This window comes from Chlorocebus sabaeus, chromosome 23, assembly GCF_047675955.1.
Source record: "Chlorocebus sabaeus isolate Y175 chromosome 23, mChlSab1.0.hap1, whole genome shotgun sequence".
Taxonomy (NCBI): Eukaryota; Metazoa; Chordata; class Mammalia; order Primates; family Cercopithecidae; genus Chlorocebus; species Chlorocebus sabaeus.
In genome coordinates, this window is record NC_132926.1 from 66,759,818 (window position 1) to 66,779,341 (window position 19,524).

The window sequence follows — 19,524 nt, forward strand, 5'->3', positions numbered from 1 at the left end:
CTTCTTTTCAGATGCTTTGCATGCATACTTTGGGATCTGTGGCCTGTCACTAATGGAGGAAAGTGGAATTTGTAAAGTTCATCCTGCTCTGAATGTAAGCACACGAACTTCTGAACGCCTTCTAGATCTCCATCAAAGCTGGAAAACCAAGGACTCTAAACAATGCTCAGAGAATGTACATATCTCCACATGACTGACTTTAGAATGGGAGGGTGGGGGGATTTGTAGCATAACTGTAGCTCAAGTTTAAAAGCCATGTATAACCAAGTGTGCTCTTTTTTTAAAAGGTAGAGTCTTACAATCAAATCTTCTGCTGATGTCACTTTGGGATATGGTCTTGAGCCAGTAATCTTTGTACTGGGTTTCGAGAAAATCTTTGTTGAAGTTTGAACCACAACTTTGTCGTGGTTCTTAAATGTTTATACTGTATTTCTAAGAAGTTGTTTGAGGCAAATTAACTGTATGTGTGTAGGTTATCTTTTTAAAAACTCTTCAGTGCAAATTGTATCTTATAAAATTGACACGAATTTTCAAAACAAGTTTGCACTTCATATAGCATTGATAATCTTCAGGTGAACACTTAGTGATCATTTAAAAAGCTCACTGCTGATGGTGGAAAATTTGCTTTAATGAATTAAGTATCTGGGATTATTCTTTGAAAACAGATTACCATAATTTTTTTTAAAGAAGAGTGACTTATTTTGTCTTATTCTTAAGTAAAGTGTGCCAATTAAACCTTTGTGGCCTATATAAATGAAATGAATAACTTCACAGTGAGAATAAATAGGTTTAACTAATATGATAGTTTTCTAAAAGGAGATTGTTTGAAGACAACTATTATGTAACTGAGGGAAAAGCAACTTAACTATATGTGATTGTGAATGAGAAAGCTTTGTGCTATGTGGGTCATTTATTTAGACATTGCTGTGGTGAATACCAGTTATGTTTGATTTTATTCTCAAATCATTAGTTGCCTTTTTTTTTCTTTTTTTGCTTTCTAGGAAGAAAACAATCTTTTTTATCTAGAAGGAAAGATACTTTGTGTTTTTATTTTTAGCCTTTTGAATTTTTTAGTTCGTTGCCCCCGGTGTGTTAGCTGCTCTAATTTCAAACTAATGCTTTTCTAATTTTTTTCAAACTAAATAAGTGAAAAATACAAAAACAGAACCATTCAAATAGATTCAGTGGTGCAACTCTCTATACATGGTCATTTTTATTCTCATATTTTCAGGTAAATGAAAGGCAAATGTAACCATTTAGAGGGTAAGAAATAGGGTTTTGTTTTTGTTCATTGTTTTGTTTTCTTAAGTTTATGAACTAGCTAATTATAAAGGAGATAATATAAAAACTCTTCATTAGTAATTAATTAATCAGTAACTCATATCCATTACTTGCTTAGTGACATTCAGAACTATGAGTCTAGTACTGAAATGGGGAAAGAAATCTCTTCACTAAAGGAGTTGGGTTAAGTTAGTCTTGGTGATAATAAATGTTGAAATACAAACATCAGTATAAAAACTGTATTACTGGTATCACTGTTTAGGCATCGTAATATTTTAAATGTTATCTTTTTTTCTAAATTAGAGAAAAAAATGTTGTAAAATAACAGTCCTTCCCAAGGGAAACAGTATGTACTTGGAGAAATGATTCATTTATTATTGGCATGCTTAGTTTTAAACCTGAGTTTGCCAACTGTGTGTTTTTAAATTAGAAATAAAAAAATCTTCTGATGGTGGGGGGAAAAACTAAGCTTACTAACAGATGTTATCCTTCTATGGGTTATTCCAATTGCTACTATTTAAATCCTGGCAGATTAAGACATCCATATCTCAAACTAAGTCATCTCTTAGACATTGGAAGTTGAAGTAGCATATATATAATGGCTTTAGTACTATATAAAAAGCCCAAATTGTTTTTTCTGTATCACCAAGAAAGGTTAGGAGGTAATAAAGGTAGTAACTGTATGACTGTATTCATAAATGTAAGTTACAGGAAAATTCCAATCTAAAAGTATTTCATAAGGCTAAATATTTTCTAACTCCTTATAATTTAATACCGTAAGATTATAAATTTTAGTATGCTTCTAATTGATATACCTGTGGGAGACTTTCTTGTGAAACGTTATGGACTAGTAAATGTTCACATTCCATAGCAACTTAATTGACCAGAAAATAGCAGGCCAGTGTGAATTGTGGAGAAACTATTTCTAACTTTTCTAAATAGTTATTTACAAGAAAAGTATTTATCAATTAAATAAATTATAAGCAATATTTCACATATATACTTTATTCCTTAACAGGAGTGATATAATGAGGGGAAATACGAAGTCTGAAATCTCAAAAAGCTCTATTTTCCTACTCCCTAATTGTCTCCTTCCTGCCCCCTAATTTTGTGGTATTTTTTTTTAGAAAGTAGAAGGAGGAGCTTTGTTTTGAGCATCTGCATACAAATAAGATTAGTCAGATCGTATGGCATAATTTAACCTGTTTATCATTTCAGTGTTTTTAGATTTGATCTATAATATATATGTGTTATTAGATCTTTAAATAGTTATTTGTATTTAATCTAAATTCATATAGAAATCTTGCTGATGGTGGTATATAATTTGAAAACTGTTGGACCTGATCATTTTTGAGGGACAGTTAATGAGGAGGTGCTCTGGAATCAGATGACCTGGGTTTAAATCCCAGATTTGCCAGTTCAGTGGCATGATCTTGGACCCTAACTCTCCCATTGATAAAATAAGGAAAATAGGTAAAACCTAACTCACAGGGTTTAGGATTAAATGAGATAATACAGATAAAGCACTTAGGATAGTACCTGGAATATAGCAAATTTCAAATTATAGGTTCTTTATAATGATCATAAAATTATTTTTCTAATTAAAACCTCTCCTACAACAGAAAGAGGTCTTAACAGTTTAACCTCAGGGAAAATGATGATAACAGTGTTGTTTTCTAATCTCCCCATAAAAATACAGAGCAACTAGGACACTATAGACACTATTACAACACTAGATGACAAGGTAGCTCTATGAACTTCAAAATACAACTAAGTGAGGACAAACCACTGACCCACATAGTTTCAGTATCTGTGGGAGGAAGTAGAAGGAAGGCAGCTGGTTTCTGACAGCTCTGCAAATTGGAGAACTACAACACTGCCCACAGTTTCTCACTACAAAGTGCAGTGGGCCAATCTAAGAACAGACACTGAAACTGGGAAGTGACTACAGAATCCCATTTGCAGATGAATGTTAAAGCAATATAATAAGGTCTGATGACTGCATTAGAGCAGTCTGGGTTTTTTGCTGTGTACGTCTTGAAGCTTATGAGACAAAGCCCAGCACTGAGGACAAACTTCTAGAATTAGAATTCAAATGGGCAGGATGGGTAAAATAGGACAAAAGAAATATCTAGATAAGTATTGGGAAGAAAGGCCAAGATACAGAGACATTATACATATGTATTTTCATATATATACACATATATATATTCTTTTAAATCACTGTGAAAATGGGAGCTCTAAGGCTGTGAAGTCATCCTAGAACCACTCCTCCCACTTAAAAGTACAGAAAAACTCGTTTCAGTTAAGGGGAAAAAAAGAGTGAGTGAGCCAGGATTACAGTCCAACTCCATTCAAAGTTAGTATGAGAAATAATAAATAGATCAACATCCTCACGGACAATGAAAGCACACCAGAAAGACATGACGCAAGACAGATAAAAACCTAATACTTGCCAAAAAATAAAATGCAAATATGACAGGAAATTTATAGTAATTAATGCAATTATCAGTAAAAGGAAAAGGTGAAAATTAACCAAGTACCAAACACTTGGAGTAAAAAGCAAAATAAAGCAGAAGGAAGGAGTTAATAACAATAAAAACAAGAAATAATTACTAGTAGCAAACCAAAACAATAAAGGCAATAAATCCAAGTTGGTGATGGATAGTGCGGGGAGTTGAGTGTGATAAACTACCAGCTAATCTATTTAAGAAAAAAAGGAGGAAGCACAAATACAAAAATTTAAATGACAAGGGGGAAATAGTAAAAGAGGAAATTTGTTTAAATTGACAACTTTGAGCAATTTTACACAATAAATTCGAAAACTTTAGAGAAAAATGCAAATTGCCAAAATGTAGGTCACAACAAACCAGTTGCCATAGAAGAAACAAATAGTTAAAAGTACTCCTTACCAAAGGAAGCATCAAGCCCAGATTGTTTCAAGGGGATTTCTACCAAACCTTTTAAGATTAAATAATCCCATTCTTGCTTAAACAATTCCAGAGACTAGGAAAAGAATCTTGAACCTCAAAGTGCCAAAAAAAAAAAAAAAAGAAAGAAAAAAGAAACTGCTAAATTCATTTTATAAAGTGAATGTAATAGCATTGATTCAAAAACCTGACAAAGATTGTACCAAAAAGAAAATTATAGAGCAATCTCATGAATATTAATAAAAAGTTTTGGCCGGGCGCGGTGGCTCAAGCCTGTAATCCCAGCACTTTGGGAGGCCGAGACAGGCGGATCACGAGGTCAGGAGATCGAAACCATCCTTGCTAACCCGGTGAAACCCCGTCTCTACTAAAAAATACAAAAAAAACTAGCCGGGCGAGGTGGCAGGCGCCTGTAGTCCCAGCTGCTCAGGAGGCTGAGGCAGGAGAATGGCGTGAACCCGGGAGGCGGAGCTTGCAGTGAGCTGAGATTCGGCCACTGCACTCCAGCCTGGGCGACAGAGGGAGACTCCGTCTCAAAAAAAAAAAAAAAAAAAAAAGTTTTAATGATACATTAGCAAACAAATCCAACAGCACTTTCAAAAGGTAATCATGACTAAGTTGGGTTTATTATAAGAATGCAAGGGTAATTCAATACTAGATAATCTATTAATATTCATCATATTAAGAGTTAAGAAATATCTTCATCTTTGCAGAAAAGACATGATAGAATTGAGCACTCACGTTACATATGCTAAGTAGAAATTGATGAATAATTAATTAACATTGTACCTCTACCTAAAAACCAGCATCTTAAATTTCAAAGCAAAAAAGACTTTCCAACTGAAGTCAGGAACAAGACATGCCCACTAACCCCTCTACTACTTAATGTGTTGAGAGTTTTAGCCAATGAAATTAGACAAAATAAAGATGTGAATTGCAAAGGAAGAGTTAAAACTATTTGTAGATATGAATATGTATCTAGAAAGCCCAAAGGAATTTGTTGAAAAACTAAACAATAAAAGAACTTAGTAAAGTAGCTGTTAAATACAATTTACCTACAAATATCAGTAGGCTTCACCAGAAGAAAAACTAAACAATAAAAGAATTTAGTAAAGTAGCTATTAAATACAATTTACATACAAATGTCAGTAGGCTTCACCAGTGCATACTTTGATTCCATTTTGAATCATTTCATTCAAAACAGCATTTATGTATGGTGTCAGAATCAGCACCCCCTTTCAGTCACTACCTCTCTTCCCAGAGGTAAGCACTATCAAAATCACCATCAATTAGTTTTGTCTGTTTTTGAATTTTATATGAGTGGAACCATATAGTATACATTAGTTTTCAACTGGCTTTAACTCAGTAGGAGTGAAAGAGGGTACAAGGGGACTCTGTGGTGCTGGTAATGTTCTGTTTCATGATCTAGGTGCTGGTTACATAGGTGCATTCACCTTATGAATATTTATCAAGCTGTATATGATTTGTGCACTTTTCTGTATGTATAATTATAGCTCAATAAAAATGTTTACTAAAAAGAGTAACAAGACTATACATATATATATATATATATATATATATATGCAAACCTAAACTAGTTAGAAGATACTTGAAGAGAAGACCACCTTTGTGATGGCAAAAGTAAAGAGAAAACTTAATGTGTAAATTTAAGACACATTAAAATCTGTATGAGGAAAACTAAAAAAAAAAATCTCTTGAGTGGCAAATATGTAGATTCCAGCAAATGAAAAGATATATGATATTCTTAGATAGAAAGACAACATCAAAACATGTCTTTCCCCACTTAGGTTTATTTATAAATTCAATGCCATTTCAATAAAAATTATATTGTCCTTTGAGAGAACATACTAGAAAAACCGTGGAAACTGAAAAGAATTAGAGAGGACCAGCCATATCCGACACTAAAACATACTCTAAATCTGCCGTGGCAGAAGCTATCAGAATTTTTAAAAGTGTGCACACTTTTTGGCCCAGATACTCTGTATCTACAGATTTAGCATAAAGAAACATGCAAATAGGCAATGATACATTTTCAAGGATCTCACAGCCACATTTTTGTAATTGTGAAAAGACACTGATTATGATACATTTATGTAACTCAATACTATGCAACTGTTAAAGTATGGATATTGGAAGGCATTCCTAATGTTGAATGAATGAAAAGTTTTGTATTGGCCCTTTAAAAATAGGAAGTTCAATGTAACAGAAGAGGAATTCCAGAAATAGACTCAGTGGCATTTAGAATACAGTAAAGGCAGCATCTCAAGTTGGTGAGAAAATGAACTTTTATGTAAGTGCTATTGAGATTACTGGTGCTTAATTATTCAGATATTTACATTTTTAAAAAATAGGTTATTTCACTTTGAACCTTTTATTTTTAAAATCGACGTTTAGTTTTATAATTTAAAGAAAAGGTGATAGTTCTCTCCCTATCCCAGCCTATACTATACCCACAGCCTATACTTCCTGGAGGTAAACACCACTGTTGCATACATCTTTCAGACCTTTAATCTCTCGGTATACAGAGATATAAAAATAGAGAATATATATTCTTTAAATATCTGTACATTTAAGTATTACTCATCCCAATATGATATATACTTATACAAATAGATATATGTGTGTATACTATACATAAAGATCTGAGGTACTAAATATTCTGTGGTATTTTTTTCATTCAACAGTATATCATGAATGCCTTTCAGTAGCCATACTTTAATAGTTGCGTAGTATTGCATTGCATAAACCTATTAGGTCAGTATAAAAGTAATTGCACTTTTTACCATTTTAATGGCAAATGAGGCACTGATTAAATATAATTGGTGCCTTATTTTTCACAACTATAAAAATACTGCTGTGAGATCCTTGAAAATTGTATAATTGCCCATTTGCATGTTTCTTTAAATTTATAGATAAGAACTACTGGGGCAAAAAGTGTGCACAATTTAAATTTGATTTTTTTTTTTTTTTTTTTTTTTTTTTTGCCAAACTGCTTTTTAAGAAGGTTGTACTAATGCACACTTTTATCTTGGCACTAAGATTTTAAATATGATCAGAAAATAGGTTCCTGATAGTAAAACACTGTCTAATTGTAATAATTGTGGCATTGGAAAAGAGCTTTGTGGCTTAGTTCCTCAAACTCATTTACAAATTATAAATCTGAGCTCCAAATATGAATTAACTCACACAAGATCTTTAGTAATTAGTAGCAGTACTGTAACTAGAGTGCATGTTTTCTGTCTCCAGAAATAACATTCTTTTTATACCACATTTTTTTAACTGAGGTGATCATTCTCCAACCTCTTCTTTCCACGTTTTTCCATGTTTGTTCTAACTTTTCATTAAATATCTTGAGGCTCTAACTAAATTAAGGGTGACCATTAAAAGTCTATGTGGGATTCCTTGAACCAACTGGTAATGCACTACCAGCATATAAGGTGTCCTCATTGAAGCAGTTGGTGATTGGTATGTGGGACCTCACTCAGGTATGTTTGCATCTTCTTGTGAGTATAAATATGTCAAAAAGTTTTCTTAAATTATGAGTGGGAACATGAAAGACATATAATTCACTGGGGAAATTGTGAAAAGGTAAAAGATTATGAATTTAGGCTCAAAGCCAATTTCCCTCTCATTTAATCCTACATGAGCAAGTCAAGGAGTTTGGTAGAGCTTTATGAAATCTCTAAGGAGTGAAGGAACACAATCACTAAAGTCAATTTGATAAAGTGCAGCTAAGTAGTATGCTAACCGATTAATGGATTTTCATCTTGTCATGTAAGTTTCAGCAATTGAGTACCACACTAGAACACCCACAAATGAGATTCTATTACAGAATATCTTTCTTCTACTACAGAACATATTGTAGACAATCATTCAGTGGTTAAACTGTAGAAATAATCAGAAGATGCTTTTCACTTTTATGACTCAATACTTTTTAATATTTCTCATATTAAGAGAAACTTAGGTTATTTACAACTCATAAATGTTGCTGTGAATGTCATTTAGTCACTTAGTTATTTTTATGGGGTTCCTAGAAAGAAATTCCTGTACTAAAGGATTTATGCTTTAAAAATATTGGTAGTTACTGCCAAGAATTGCCATCCAGAAACAGTAGCCATTTATAAACTCAACAACAAGGTATGAGAGTAGCTGTTTCCTCATATCCTTTGCGACACTAGGTTTTATCAAGCTTAAAGTTTTTTCATTCTATGTGGGTGAAAGTGGTATTCCGTTATTGATAATGTGTGGACAATCAAGTTCTAATAAGTCTGGGGGGAGGTTAATTCTTTATATGTGCTGTATGAATTAATGCCAACTGTATGCCTGTGAGAGTGAAATCAGAATAACGTCTGTCCACTAAAGCAGGACTTAGAGCACTAGTTTTCCAAGTGTGGTCTACAGATGGAAACATTAGCATCACCTGGGAACTTGTTAGGAAGTGCAGATTCTCTGGCCGTACCTTAGACCTCCTGAATTAGAAACTTTGGGGGTAGGGTTAGACATTTGTGTTTTAAACAAGCCCTCCAAGTGGTTTTGATGCACACTCAAAGTTGAGAACCAATCACTGATATAGAAAAAGCAACTTGGGTAGAAACAGTAGTCGAGAGCCCCATAATTATTTGCAAATTTATATTTTAAAAAGATAGGATTCTTAACAGTAAGCTCAATATAATTCAACAATGTGATCTTTACTCCTACCCCCCAAAAAGTAATATGATCTTAGTCTGTGGTAGCAGGATCGAAAACATAATAAATGCTCAGATATGAAAAAGAAAATATAACATTTGTTTCCTCAAATGGATTTCATGTTTATTTGCCCATATGTTCGAATATTAAGGGATTGGGGGGAGGCTAAGGAAAAGGGCCATTTGAATGTGTTAGCTAACAATCTGAGTCTCTTCCAATTTCAACAGTGACTTTTTTTCCTGCTACTTGCTGTCTGGGCATATGTGAGTCTTTCTGGGGCATGGGAGGGTCTCTGTTGCACACTGCTGCCCTGGTCTGTTCCCTGGACTGGTGCCTACTAAGGTGTCTGCTACTAGTGTGACTTTTTTTTTTTTTTTTAATTTAAGTTCTAGGGTACATGTGCACAACGTGCAGGTTAGTTACCTATGTATACATGTGCCATGTTGGTGTGCTGCACCCATTTACCTGGTCATTTACATTAGGTATGTCTCTTAATGCTATCCCTTCCCCCTCCCCCCACCCCACAACAGGTCCCAGTGTGTGATGTTCCCCACCCTGTGTCCAAGTGTTCTCATTGTTCAGTTCTCACCTATGAGTGAGAACATGCAGTGTTTAGTTTTCTGTCCTTGGGATAGTTTGCTGAGAATTATGGTTTCTAGCTTCATCCATGTCCCTACAAAGGACATGAACTCATCCTTTTTTATGGCTGCAAAGTATTCCATGGTGTATATGTGTCACGTTTTCTTAATCCAGTCTATCATTGATGGACATTTGGGTTGGTTCCAAGTCTTTGCTATTGTGAATAGTGCCACAATAAACATATGTGTGTATGTGTCTTTATAGCAGCATGATTTATAATCCTTTGGGTATATGCCCAGTAATGGGATGACTGGGTCAAATGATATTTCCAGTTCTAGATCCTTGAGGAATCGCCACACTGTCTTCCACAATGGTTAAACTAATTTACACTCCCACCAACAGTGTAAAAGCGTTCCTGTTTCTCCACATCTTTTCCAGCACCTGTTGTTTACTGACTTTCTAATGATCACCATTCTAACTGGTGTGAGATGATATGTCATTGTGGTTTTGATTTGCATTTCTCTGGTGGCCAGTGACGATGAGCATTTTTTCATGTGTCTGTTGGCTGCATAAATGTCTTCTTTTGAGAAGTGTCTGTTCGTATCTTTTGCCCACTTTTTGATAGGGTTTTTTTTGTTGTTGTTGTTGTTGTAAATTTGTTTAAGTTCTTTGTAGATTCTGGATATTAGCCCTTTGTCAGATGGGTAGATTCTAAAAGTTTTCTCCCATTCTATAGGTTGCCTGTTCACTCTGATGGTAGTTTCTTTTGCTGTGCAGAAGCTCTTTAAATCCCATTTGTCAATTTTGGCTTTTGTTGCCATTGCTTTTGGTGTTTTAGTCATGAAGTTCTTGCCCATGCCTATGGCCTGAATGGTATTGCCTAGCTTTTCTTCTAGAGTTTTTATGGTTTTAGGTCTAACATTTAAGTCTTTAATCCATCTTGAATTAATTTTTGTATATGGTGTAAGGAAGGGATCCAGTTTCAGCTTTCTACATAGGGCTAGCCAGTTTTCCCAGCACAATTTATTAAATAGGGAATCCTTTCCCCATTTCTTGCTTTTGTCAGGGTTGTCAAAGATCAGATGGTTGTATATGTGTGGTATTATTTCTGAGGGCTCTATTCTGTTCCACTGGTCTATTATCTCTGTTTTGGTACCAGTACCATGCTGTTTTGGTTACTGTAGCCTTGTAGTATAGTTTGAAGTCAGGTAGTGTGATGCCTCCAGCTTTGTTCTTTTGACTTAGGATTGTCTTGGCAATGCAGGCTCTTTTTTGGTTCCATATGAAGTTTAAAGTAGTTTTTTCCAATTCTGTGAAGAAAGTCATTGCATGATGGGGATGGCATTGAATCTATAAATTACCTTGGGCAGTATGGCCATTTTCACAATACTGATTCTTCCTATCCATAAGCATGGAATATTTTCCATTTGTTTGTGTCCTCTTTTATTTCGTTGAGCAGTGGTTTGTAGTTCTCCTTGAAGAGGTCCCTCACATCCCTTGTAAGTTATATTCCTAGGTGTTTTATTGTCTTTGCAGCAATTGTGTATGTGAGTTCACTCATGATTTGACTCTCTGTCTGTTATTGGTGTATAGGAATACTTGTGATTTTTGCACATTGATTTTGTATCCTAAGACTTTACTGAAGTTGCTTATCATCTTAGAGGAGATTTTGGGCTGAGATGATGGGGTTTTCTAAATATACAATTGTGTCATCTGCAAATAGGGACAATTTGATTTCCTCTTTTCCTAATTGAATCCCCTTTATTTCTTTCTCTTGCCTGATTGCCCTAGCCAGAACTTCCAACACTGTGTTGAATAGGAATGGTGAGAGAGGGCATCCCTGTCTTGTGCCAGTTTTCAAAGGGAATTTTTCCAGTTTTTGCCCATTCAGTATGATATTGGCTGTGGGTTTGTCATAAATAGCTCTTATTATTTTGAGGTACGTTCCATCAATACCGAATTTATTGAGCATTTTTAGCATGAAGTGCTGTTGAATTTTGTCAAAAGCCTTTTCTGCATCTATTGAGATAATCATGTGGTTCTTGTCTTTGGTTCTGTTTATATGCTGGATTACGTTTATTGATTTGCGTATATTGAACCAGCCTTGCATCCCAGGGATGAAGCCAACTTGATCATGGTGGATAAGCTTTTTGATGTGCTGCTGGATCCGGTTTGCCAGTATTTTATTGAGGATTTTTGCACTGATGTTCATCAGGGATATTGGTCTAAAATTCTCTTTTTTTGTTGTGTCTCTGCCAGGCTTTGGTATCAGGATGATGTTGGCCTCATTAAATGAATTAGGGAGGATTCCCTATTTTTCTACTGATTGGAATAGTTTCAGAAGGGATGGTACCACCTCCTCCTTGTACCTCTGGTAGAATTCGGCTGTGAATCCCTCTGGTCCTGGACTTTTTTTGGTTGGTAGGCTATTATTGCCTCAATTTCCGAACCTCTTATTGGTCTATTCAGGGATTTAGCTTCTTCCTGGTTTAGTCTTGGGAGGATGTATGTGTCCAGGAATTTATCCATTTCTTTCAGATTTTCTAGTTTATTTGCGTAGAGGTGTTTATAGTATTCTCAGATGGTAGTTTGTATTTCTGTGGGCTCAGTGGTGATATCCCCTTTATCATTTTTTATTGTGTCTATTTGATTCTTCTCTCTTTTCTTCTTTATTAGTCTTGCTAGCGGTCTGTCAATTTTGTTGATCTTTTCAAAAAACCACCTCCTGGATTCATTGATTTTTTGGAGGGTTTTTTGTGTCTCTATCTCCTTCAGTTCTGCTCTGATCTTAGTTATTTCTTGCCTTCTGCTAGCCTTTGAATGTGTTTGCTCTTGCTTCTTTAGTTCTTTTAACTGTGATGTTAGGGTGTCAATTTTAGATCTTTCCTGCTTTCTCTTGTGGGCATTTAGTACTATAAATTTCCCTCTAGACACTGCTTTCAGTGTGTCCCAGAGATTCTGGTATGTTGTGTCTTTGTTCTCATTGGTTTCAAAGAACATCTTTATTTCTGCCTTCATTTCGTTATGTACCCAGTAGTCATTCAGGAGCAAGTTGTTCAGTTTCCATGTAGTTGAGTGGTTTTGAGTGAGTTTCTTAATCCTGAGTTCTAATTTGATTACACTGTGGTCTGAGAGACAGTTTGTTATAATTTCTGTTCTTTTCCATTTGCTGAGGAGTCCTTTACTTCCAACAAGGTGGTGAATTTTGGAATAAGTGTGATGTGGTGCTGAGAAGAATGTGTATTGTGTTGATTTGGGGTGGAGAGTTCTGTAGATGTCTATTAGATCCGGTTGGTACAGAGCTGAGTTCAATTCCTGGATATCCTTGTTAACTTTCTGTCTCATTGATCTGTCTAATGTTGACAGTGGGGTGTTAAGTTCTCCCATTATTATTGTGTGGGAGGCTAAGTCTGTTTGTAGGTCTTCGAGGACTTGCTTTATGAATCTGGGTGCTCCTGTATTGGATACATATATATTTAGGATAGTTAGCTCTTCTTCTTGAATTGATCCCTTTACCATTATGTAATGGCCTTCTTTGACTCTTTTGATCTTTGTTGGTTTAGAGTCTGTTTTATCAGAGGCTAGGATTGCAAACACTGCTTTTTTTTTGTTTTCCATTTGCTTGGTAGACCTTCCTCCATCCCTTTATTTTGAGCCTGTGTGTGTCTCTGCACATGAGATGGGTCTCCTGAATACAGCACAATGATGTATTTTGACTCTTTATCCAATTTGCCAGTCTATGTCTTTTAATTGGAGCATTTAGCCCATTTGCATTTAAAGTTAATATTTTTTTATGTGTGAGTTTGATCCTGTCATTATGATGCTAGCTTGTTATTTTGCCTGTTTACTGATGCAGTTTCTTCCTAGCATTGATGGTCTTTACATTTTGACATGTTTTTGCAGTGGCTGGTACTGGTTGTTCCTTTCCATGTTTAGTGCTTCCTTCAGGAGCTCTTGTAAGGCAGGCCTGGTAGTGACAGAATCTCTCAGCATTTGCTTGTCTGTAAAGGATTTTATTTCTCCTCACTTATGAAGCTTAGTTTGGCTGGATATGAAATTCTGGGTTGAAAATTCTTTAGGAATGTTGAATATTGGCCCCCACTGTTTTCTGGCTTGGAGAGTTTCTGCTGAGAGATCTGCTGTTAGTCTGATGACATCCCTTTGTGGGTAACCCGACCTTTCTCTCTGACTGCCCTTAACATTTTTTCCTTCATTTCAACTTTGGTGAATCTGACAATTATGTGTCTTGGAGTTGCTCTTCTCGAGGAGTATCTTTGTGGCGTTCTCTGTATTTCCTGAATTTGAATGTTGACCTGCCTTGCTAGGTTGGGGAAGTTCTCCTGGATAATACCCTGCAGAGTGTTTTCCAGCTTGGTTCCATTCTCCCTGTCACTTTCAGGTATACTAATCAGATGTAGATTTGGTCTTTTCACATGGTCCCATATTTCTTGGAGGCTTTGTTCGTTTCTCTTTGCTGTTTTTTCTCTAAACTTCTCTTCTCACTTCATTTTATTCATTTGGTCTTAAATTACTGATACCCTTTCTTCCACTTGATCGAATTGGCTACTGAAGCTTGTGCATACGTCACGTAGTTCTCCTGCCATGGTTTTCAGCTCCATCAGGTCATTTAAGGTCTCCTCTACGCTGTTAATTCTAGTTAGCTGTTCGTCTAATCTTTTTTCAAGGTTTTTAACTTCTTTTCAATGGGTTTGAACATCCTCCTTTAGCTCAGAGAAGTTTGTTATTACCGATCGTGTGAAGCCTTCTTTTCTCAACTCGTCAAAGTCATTCTTGGTCCAGCTTTGTTCCGTTGCTGGCAAGGAGCTGTGTTCCTTTGGAGGAGAAGAAGTACTCTGATTTTTAGAATTTTCAGCTTTTCTGCTCTGTTTTCTCCCCATCTTTGTGGTTTTATCTACCTTTGGTCTTTGATGATGGTGACGTACAGATGGGGTTTTGGTGTGAATGTCCTTTCTGTTTGTTTGTTTTACTTCTAACAGGACCCTCAGCTGTAGGTCTATTGGACTTTGCTGGAGGTCCATTCTGGACCCTATTTGCCTGGGTGTCACCAGTGGAGGCTGCAGAACAGCAAATATTGCAGAACGCAAATGTTGCTGTCTGATCGTTCCTCTGGAAGCTTCATCTCAGGGGGGCACCCGGCCGTATGAGGTGTCAGTCAGCCCCTACTGGGAGGTGCTTCCCAGTTTGCCTACTCAGGGGTCAGGGACCAACTTAAGGAGACAGTCTGTCCATTCTCAGATCTCAAACTCGGTGCTAGGAGAACCATTACTCTCTTCAAAGCTATGAGACGGGGATGACAGGGATGTTTAAGTCTGCAGAAGTTTCTGCTGCCTTTTGTTAAGCTATGTCCTGCTCCCAGAGGTGGAGTCTACAGAGGTAGGCAGACCTCCTTGAGCTGCGGTGGGCTCCACCCAGTTCGAGCTTCCCAGCCGCTTTGTTTACCCACTAAACCTCAGCAATGGTGAACACCCCTCCCCCAGCCTCGCTGCTGTCTTGCAGTTCCATATCAGACTGCTGTGCTAGCAATGAGCGAGACTTCGTGAGCGTGGGACCCTCCGAGCCAGGTGTGGGATATAATCTCCTGGTATCCTGTTTGCTAAGACTGTTGGAAAAGCAGAGTATTAGGGTGGGAGTGACCCGATTTTCCCAGTGCCCTCTGTCACTGCTTCCCTTGGCTAGGAAAGGGTATTTCCTGACCCCTTGTTCTTCCCTGATGAGGCGATGCCTCTCACTGCTTCGGCTCATGCTCCATGGGCTCCACCCACTGTCCTGCACCCACTGTCCTGCACCCAGTGTCCAACAAGCCCCAGTGAGATGAACCCGGTATCTCAGTTGGAAATGCAGAAATCACCCGTCTTCTGTGTTGCTCACGCTGGGAGCTGAAGGCTGGTTCCTGTTTGGCCATCTTGGAACCACCTCAATAATAATAATTTTAAAAGCAAACTCTTGTTTATTGGTATGTTGCTGGCAGTGTTCTAAGTTTACATAAATTAATAAATTTACCTGAGATTTCAAAACTTTTTATTTTCATTACAATTAGTTTCCATTTATGATGACTCTCAATTCTTATAAATGGAGCAAAAAGATGGACAGAAATCAAAGTGATTGGCACACAATCAAATGTGGAATGAGAACAGTAATATAGCTATGACCTGTAAGGGGGTGTGGTGGTCAGGGCTTTCCAGAGAAACAAGAAAAATAGACATATTTGTACAAAGACAGAAACAGATTTATATAAGAAATTGACTTACACCATTATAACGGCTGAGAAGTCCGATGATCTTCACCTAGTAAGCTACAGACCCAGGAGAGCTGATCTAGGCACCCCATGGCCCAGTCACCTTGATGCATAAAGTTAACCATCACAAGGAGAAAGAGCTTTGAACCTGTCCTGAATTCTAATTCAGGTTCCATCACTAAGTAGCCATGTGATCTTGGCAAAGTTAGTTAACCATTCTAAACCTAGAAACCTGACATCTGTCATCTGGTGTTGGGAGGTTTGTAAGATGGTATATACAAAGTGCCTAGCATTGCTAGGCCCATAATGGACAGTTATGGAAACCTGGCTCCTAATTAAATGTGCCTTCTCTAGCCACTCTAAAGCTTAATTCTGTATGACTGTCTTGAGTCCTTCAGGTGTGGTGGTAGCTGAGAAGAAAGTATGAGAGGAAAACTACAGTAACCCCTTTGATGTGATCCAAATGGCAGAGTGCATTTTCAGTTCAAGTGAATTCCCACTGTATCTCCTAACTTCTTTTAAAACTAAGTAGCTATTCAAAGAGTTTTCTCAAGAGACAAGAAAGTAGGTATTTATATTTAAAAGTATTGTAAGGAGTTAATAGCCCTTTGAGTTACTGATTTAATGGCACCTTATTTAATTAAGGAGTAGAGAAACCCATTGAGAGAGTCACAGATTAGAGCTTATAATTAAAAGATAGCTCCAGGCAAGAATTGCCTTTTTGCCCTGTTATCTCTGCCATACTCCTTGAAATTTATACTTAAACATTATGAAAATGTGTATACCTAGGAAAAAATGAAAGATCAATATCAAAGTTCTTAGTTTAAATAGAGAGACCAAATTCACTCAGGATCTCAGATGTGGTGTTCTTAGACCATGTGGAGACAAGAAAGAGAATAACCAAAATGTAAATAGCTTAGCAGAAGGGTAACCTACATCTGCTGACTAGTCATTACAAACAAAACTATCATGGCCATAATGTAATTTAGTGACCTGAGTCTCTGCAATGAGGTTGTTGCCTGGAAACAATGGGGTTTCACAGCTGGGGGTGACCATAGAAGCTGAGATCTAGTAGTCCCCCCATCTAACAAATGAATTAAAATAAGAAAGATCAAATTCAAAGTCACATGGAAACGGCAGAAATTGGGGACAGAAAAATATCCAGATGTCTGATGCCATATGCATTTCAATATTCAGATAAAAAGCTCTAAAAAGTGGAAAGAGGCTGGGCGTGGTGGCTCGAGCCCATAAGCCAGCACTTTGGGAGGCCGAGGTAGGTGGATTTTAGGCTACAACAATCAATGGATACTGAAACCATCAGGAGAAAGGTTGAGGGAGAACTTAAAAGTGGAAAGCTCAAGCTGCTACCACCTGAATCCACTAATCAATCCTACCATCTCTAAAAGTGACTCAAGACATTGCATGCCTCCTGCTATAATGCAATGTGAGGTACATCTATAAAATATCCTTATCAAAAAAGTTGAGACTGAACCTAGTCAGTCTGATAGATCTAACATCTAAATCAGGGGTGTCCAATCTTTGGCTTGCCAGGGCAACATTGGAATAACTGTCTTGGGCCACACATAAAATATACTGACACTAATGATAGTTTTCTTGGGTTTTACACAGGGATGCCTCTCACACTTCTGTTAACTGGCTGGCCCCTGAAGGCATTTAAGTTAATGTAACAGCTAAATTTTTGAACTGATTATTTCTAAATATCTATCAGCACAATGAAAGGTTAGTTTGATTAGAATCACCTAGTAAATTTATAAAACATACAGATTCCAAGGTTTCACCTCTGAAGCTTTTTATTCAGAAGGCTATGGTGGAGAAAAAAATTTTTTTAAGCTCCGCAGTTAATAGTGATAAGAAGCCAAGTTTAGGAGTCACTATATTAAGAGAAGATGTTTTTATTGAAAACAATTATGAAGTGGGGTTGGTTCAATGTTAGTTATATTGAAAACATTTGTTTGTTTCTTTGTTTGTTTATTTTTTGAGACAGGGTCTTGCTCTGTCGCCCAGGCTGGAGTGCAGTGGTGCAGTCTCATCTCACTGCAACTTTGACCTCCCAGGGTCAAGCAATCCTCTTGCCTCAGCTTCTTAAGCTGGGACCACAGGTACATGCCACAACACTGGCTAAGTTTTTGTATTTTTTGTGGAGACAGAGTTTTGCCATGTTGCTCAGGCTGGTCTCAAAATCCTGGGCTCAAGCAATTCACCCACCTCAGCTTCCCAAAGTGCTTGGATTACAGGCATGAGCTACCATGCCTGGCCAAACATTTATATTTTATCTCTACCTTCCTTATAAATGAAACCTTAAAAAGTAATTTCTAAATGGGAGGATTATAGTATATATGTAGAAAAATGAATTTCAGGAAACACTGCTTTTAAGTCTTTTCAAACAACTTCGGATGTGAGGTAACATTGAATTCATCCTGCTCTTTGTTGCCTGTGTATCTTTGTTTTTTTGTTGTTGCTGTTATTTGTTTTTCCTTTTTGTTTATTTTTGTTTTATAGGTCCTGTGTGATTTATGCTTTAAAGGGGTTCTGTTTTGATGTGTTTGCAGGATTCGTTTCAATTTAGAGCTCCTTTTAGCAGTTCTTTTAGTGGTGGCTTGGTAGTGGCGAATTCTCTCAGCGTTTGTCTGAAAAAGACTATCTTTCCTTCACATATGATGTTTAGTTTAGTTTTGCTGGATACAAAATTCTTGGCTGATAATTGTTTTCCTTGAGGAGGCTGAAGATAGAGCCCCAATCTCTTTTAGCTTGTAGGGTTTCTGCTGAGAAATCTGCTGTTAATCTGATAGGTTTTCCTTTACAGGTTAGCTGATGCTTTTGTCTCACAGCTCTTTTTCTTTCCTTCATCTTAACTTTAGATAACTTGATGACAACGTGCCTAGGCAATGATCTTTTGCAATGAATTTCCCAGGTCTTCTTTGTGGTTCTTGTATTTGGACATCGAGGACTCTAGCAAGGCTGGGGAAGTTTTCCTCAATTATTCCCCCAAATAGGTTTTCCCAACATTTAGATTTCTCTTCTTCAGGAACACCAATTATTCTTAGGTTTGGTCATTTAACATAATCCCAGACTTCTTGGAGGCCTTGTTCATATTTTCTTATTCTTTCTTCTTCGTCTTTGTTGATTGGGTTAATTCTAAGCTCTTTTCTTCAAGCTCTGAATTTCTTTCTTCTACTTGTTCACTTCTATTGCTGAGACGTTTTAGAGCATTTTGCATTTTTTTGTGTGTCCAACATTGCCTACAGTTTTTGTTATATTTTTCTTCATGCTAAGTATCTCCTTGAACATTTCTTCCTTCACTTCTTATATCATTTTCTGGATTTCCTTGCATTGGGCTTTGCCTTTCCCTTTTTTTTTTTTTTTTTTTTTTTTTTTTAATTATACTTTAAGTTCTAGGGTACATGTGCATAACATGCAGGTTTGTTACATATGTATACTTGTGCCATGTTGGTGTGCTGCACCCATCAGCTCGTCATTTACATCAGGTATAACTCCCAATGCAATCCCTCCCCACTCCCTCCTCCCCGTGATAGGCCCCGGTGTGTGATGTTCCCCTTCCAGAGTCCAAGTGATCTCATTGTTCAGTTCCTACCTATGAGTGAGAACATGCAGTGTTTGGTTTTCTGTTGCAATAGTTTGCTGAGAATGATGGTTTCCAGCTGCATCCATGTTCCTATAAAGGACACAAACTCATCCTTTTTTATGGCTGCATAGTATTCCATGGTGTATATTTTCTTAATCCACTCTGTC

General features: G+C 36.8%; 1 protein-coding gene across 3 annotated transcripts in view; it reads left to right on the top strand.

Moving 5' to 3' along the window:
* PGGT1B (protein geranylgeranyltransferase type I subunit beta) overlaps positions 1 to 19,524 on the top strand; it is an 86,474-nt gene that overhangs the window by 57,730 nt on the left and 9,220 nt on the right. Inside the window, exons 9-10 of one of the 3 annotated variants that reach the window (XM_073010749.1) lie at positions 12 to 94; positions 288 to 5,751. In XM_073010749.1, the coding sequence (XP_072866850.1) occupies positions 12 to 94; positions 288 to 317 (113 nt within the window). In that variant the 3' untranslated portion in view covers positions 318 to 5,751. Of the gene's footprint in view, positions 1 to 11; positions 5,752 to 19,524 lie in introns of those variants that run through there. The other 2 variants (XM_073010750.1, XM_008014176.3) reach the window with 2 other exon arrangements.